Genomic DNA, 4,970 nt, shown 5'->3' with positions numbered 1-4,970 from the left:
CATTGCGTCTACAGACGGACGGACGGACGGACAGACAGACGGACAACCCTATTCCAGTATACCCCCCCCCCACAACTTGTTGCGGGGGGTATAATTAAGATAACATACACAGTTTGTACAATGTATTACGTAGTGTTAGCTGGGGGGGGGGGGGGGGTAATACACAGGGCTCATATAGCTAAGGGTGTCACTATTGTGTAAAAACGTGAAAATATGTACATTTCCAACTGTTTGCTCTGAAGCTACAATATGTTTAATTTCCCCATATACACAACTAGATGTAAATTTCTCACTAGTATATATGCAAATGAATGCCATTAGTGAATGGGAACTATGAAAATTAACATGGAATACCACGTGTATTTCAATTTCTATTAGGCAGTATTTTTTATATTTTTGTTTTCATTTTAGATATGATATAAAGAATCACAATTTTGTTGGGTATGTGAGGTGATTAACTACAATGGGATTGCATAACTACTGCGTCGCCGTTATGCAAATTATCATGTTTTTTTTTTAAAAGTGTTGCTTATGACACACACCCCACAAACCAAACAGTGATTCCTTAAATAACATGCAGGGTTTGTATATAGCCAAGAGTGATAAAACGTATATGAACAATCTTAGTTACAGCCAGAGTGTTACACTTTAGGATCATTATTCGTAATGTAAGCAGACAGCGGATAATCAGGTTACCGTGTGACTACTTTTCAAAAATTGTATTTTCATTGCGCTCATAGTGCGAAACCATGTAACGGAATATGCTACATGTTAAAAGTCGTAACATCTGTGCCTACTCCTAAGATTATCGCCACGAAACATTTCCCACGTGTTTTTCTGAATAGATTCTTTATTTGTATGGAGGTCATAGTGCTCGAAAACAAAAATATATTGTGGTCTGTAATGTACGCAGGTTGTCCATTAAATCATTGAAATTTTGTGCCGTTTAATAATAAATGAGCGCATATCCATCAAATTCCCACATATGTTAAACAAATATTTCTAATGATCCATAAAAACCAATTATATTTCTTTTGAAATAAAAGTTTTGAAAGTTATACGTAGTATGTCTTACAAAGCACAGACATTGCCGTCAAAGACTGATTGTGGTGCAATTTTCAACAAAGACATTTGTAAATTTTGTCTACACTTTTCATTTTAACAAAAGGGCCACAGACATTCTCGATCACCCGAGGAACAGTTGAATGTATCACTAGCCCAAGGATTATGAAATATGATAAGTTTCCTGTTCTGCCTATCTAACCTAAATAATATTCAGCAACAGAATAAAAAATTATGTGTTCTTAAAACACAAATACCCCCCCCCCCCCCCCTACACACACACACAAATAGGGAAAGCTTTACATAATATATGTTATGATATTAACACTATTTTGGACCCGTCCTTAAGTCAAAACTTCACAATTGTGGACATCCTTTTCTGCTTTTTCTAAGTATGCATTTAATCTTTATACAATATGAGCAAAATTAAAGAAGAATTATATCAAATGATGAAGACAATAATAACTGTGATAATGTTTGGCCCAGTCTGAAACTAAAACCCCTCTCCCTGGGGTCATGAAATTTACAATTTTGGACTATACAGTGTACGTGCTCCTTCTAAATATCAATTTAGTATCGATTATTGTTAAATGGCATTAAGTTGGCTCACTACACCCTGAAATAGTTTCTCAAATAAGTACAAATTGATTATTTAATCATAAAAGATATGATTATATATAACAAGTATATGTATATATGCCAGAAATATGCAAATTTGGATAAAAACATGATTTTCAAAAAAATTATTTCAACACATACATTGTATGAACAAACGACTGGCGGATTTGAATTCGAGATCTGTGGTTTACCAGCCCAATGCTTTAACCACTGAGCTACGATGATAGGCCAAAAAATCGATCGATACAAAAAAGTTTTACAAAACATTTAAATCGCCATCTTGCGACGTTGTGTCATAAAGAGTATCGGCTTTAGTGTAGTAAGTCCCTGGAGTCAGAACCCCTATCCTGGAGTCAGAACCCCGCCCTGGAGTCAGAACCCCTACCCTGGGGATCATGAAATTTAAAAGTTTGGTAGATGTTTTCCTACTATACATGACTGTGCACTTAGTATGTCTTACAGATGAGTTTTGAACATTGGTCGTTTTTACTTCACCTTTAAGGCCCAGGAGTTGCATGTCCTGCATTGGTTAGCTGAGTAGCTCAGAAGGTTAGCACGTCGAATGTTAGAGGGCTTTTGAATTTTTTTCAGATTGCTTTCTACTAAAATTGCATTTTTGTCTAAATAAAGTTTTTAGTTTTTAAGATATTGTTGTACATATCCTCCACTTTTCATCAATGTAGAATTCCTCCTTAAGTTTTACTTTGGTAACAGTTGAATTATTCCAACAAAACATGTTAAACTGAGTTTTATGGTTGACTGAATTAAGTTTTGTACTCGGTCTAGTTCTCTGTATTTTTAATTGTGCGAGAAATATACATTTCAAAGCATACCGAGTCCTTCAGATCCGTCGTATCTATTTACAAGAGATCAAAATCATAATATTTCCTAGTGTTAAAGAACAATATCCACCGACTCGTCCACATACAGTGTATAACGACATCCCACAAATAAATTGGGGGCGCCAGTAGGGAACATGTACTTTGGGGTGGGGTGTAGGAACATGTACTGTTGGAGGGAGCGATAGGGAACATGTACTGTTGGAGGGAGCGATAGGAACATGTACTGTTGGAGGGAGCGATAGGAACATGTACTGTTGGAGGGAGCGATAGGGAACATGTACTGTTGGAGGGAGCGATAGGAACATGTACTGTTGGAGGGAGCGATAGGAACATGTACTGTTGGAGGGAGCGATAGGGAACATGTACTGTTGGAGGGAGCGATAGGAACATGTACTGTTGGGGTGTCCGTAGGGAACATGTACTGTTGGGGTGTCCGTAGGTAACATGTACTGTTGGAGGGAGCGATAGGGAACATGTACTGTTGGGGTGTCCGTAGGGAACATGTACTGTTGGGGTGTCCGTAGGTAACATGTACTGTTGGAGGGAGCGATAGGGAACATGTACTTTGGGGTGGGGTGTAGGAACATGTACTGTTGGAGGGAGTGATAGGGAACATGTACTGTTGGAGGGAGTGATAGGGAACATGTACTGTTGGGGTGTCCGTAGGGAACATGTACTGTTGGGGGTGCCCATAGAGAACATGTATTGTGGGGGGGGGTGCCGACAGGGAACATATACTGTTGGGGGCGCCAGTAGGGAACATATACACGTACCGTTGGGAGCGCCGGTAGGACACGTACTATTGGAGGGAAGATAGGGAACATGATGTACTTTTGGTGGATAGGGGACGTGTACTGTTGGAGAGGAGTAGGCAACGTGTACTGTGGGGAGGGGGTAGGGAACATGTACTGTTGTAGCATTCTTGTTTCATGACTGAATGCACGTTAAATATTTTACCGCGGAATCTTAAACCCACATAAAAAGCCTCTATAACATGTATTCATAATAAGGACTAGTTACTGTCTTGTGACCGTATTTGACGCCAAATTTTCCACTAGAAAAGTCTCATTGTACCTTTAAATATTAAAAAGAAAAGTCTCCATTTAGTAAACACATGGAATTGTACCCTATAATGCCAAAATATCCAGATAATGAAAATATGCCTTGATGCACTCATTATACTTTATACGGTTTTAACAACTGACCTGACTTCATCCCATCCCTTGCAACCTGGTTATTTTAATTTTTTCACTGTTCTCCTCGATGTGGTTTTGGGTCTTTATCCTCCGTGTGGTTTCCCCCTGGTTGTCATGTATGTTAAAGTTGTGGTGTAGATTTCTTGGCAGTCCAAGCCATGATCACAAGCACATCGCTTATTTGCCATGTTTTTGTTGCCAGTGTTTCCTGGCCATCTTGTTTTCATTATTTGTATCTTAAGCATACATTTTGAAAGGTGTACACTCTCTTCTTGTCGCTCTCGGTATTCTTCAAGATCTCACATCCATAAGTTGAAACTGATTCAAGTTTAGCTTTTTAAAAAAGCTTAGGAAGTAACCCAGTAGATTGTTTTATAATCAGACGAATGCGAAAAAAAAATACCACATTGTTACTAAGAGAAAAGGTTATCAACCTTAAACCGGTTAAATAATCTTTTTAAAAACGTTCCCAAGATAAAAAAAAAATCAAATTAAAACAATAATTCGAAGAGACGTATCCGCCCAGTTGCAAAAAGACGAGAAAACGTTGTAAACGACGCAGTTTTCTTTTATACCCAAGTTCACAGGCAATTATATCGCTTGGGTTTGAATTTACTATTTAGTTATTTCCCAAGTTAGGACATCCGTGAAAGCAACGTACATGTGGGCTACTGCGTTTGGTTAAGAGGCAAAAACACTTCTGTCAATTAAATCATTTTGTTACATGTATGTCTGAATATATTGGAACCTTAAAATTGATTTCTTTTAAAAACAAACTAATAAAATTAATTTTGTTTTAAAGTATTAAACAATTAAAACTGAAAATATTTGTGAAAAGGATGTTAAATGAGTAGTGTAAACGCATGTCTTCCATTGACAAACATCTTCTATAAGTTATAAGATAATTTTATATGCTGGTAGCAACATACGCTTTTGGTAATGCACGATAGCTATTTGTTAGCTTACTTCACACCTAAAAATCTATCTATTGAATCTTAATTTTAAAACAATTAATTATTTTTATATATTGATTCTTATTCCACTGCATTATGAGTCTCTCTTTCGAATATTGACCGTTCAGTAGCGATAGTTACTTCATTTCAATCACGCATTCATTTCATAAGCATTCCTTGCAGAATTTTAAGTAAACACTCAAAACGAATCCGGTAAAATTATACATTTTTGTATATTTTTCAAATATTTTGATTGCTTATTTTATTCACAAGTAGTGAGTTGTTTTAGAATAATATTT

The 4,970-nt window shown here is 36.9% G+C and overlaps 1 protein-coding gene across 1 annotated transcript in view; it reads right to left on the bottom strand.

Annotated features, from left to right (window-relative positions):
• LOC125683126 (uncharacterized) overlaps positions 1–3,752 on the bottom strand; it is an 89,016-nt gene extending 85,264 nt beyond the window's left edge. The window contains exon 1 of the mRNA XM_056140350.1: positions 3,728–3,752. Coding sequence (XP_055996325.1) covers positions 3,728–3,737 — 10 coding nt within the window. The 5' untranslated portion in view covers positions 3,738–3,752. The remainder of the gene's footprint in view (positions 1–3,727) is intronic.
• Positions 3,753–4,970: the final 1,218 nt, after the last annotated feature.

The sequence above is a fragment of the Ostrea edulis genome, chromosome 6, assembly GCF_947568905.1.
Source record: "Ostrea edulis chromosome 6, xbOstEdul1.1, whole genome shotgun sequence".
NCBI lineage: Eukaryota > Metazoa > Mollusca > Bivalvia > Ostreida > Ostreidae > Ostrea > Ostrea edulis.
This window is presented reverse-complemented; position numbering and strand designations above follow the sequence as displayed.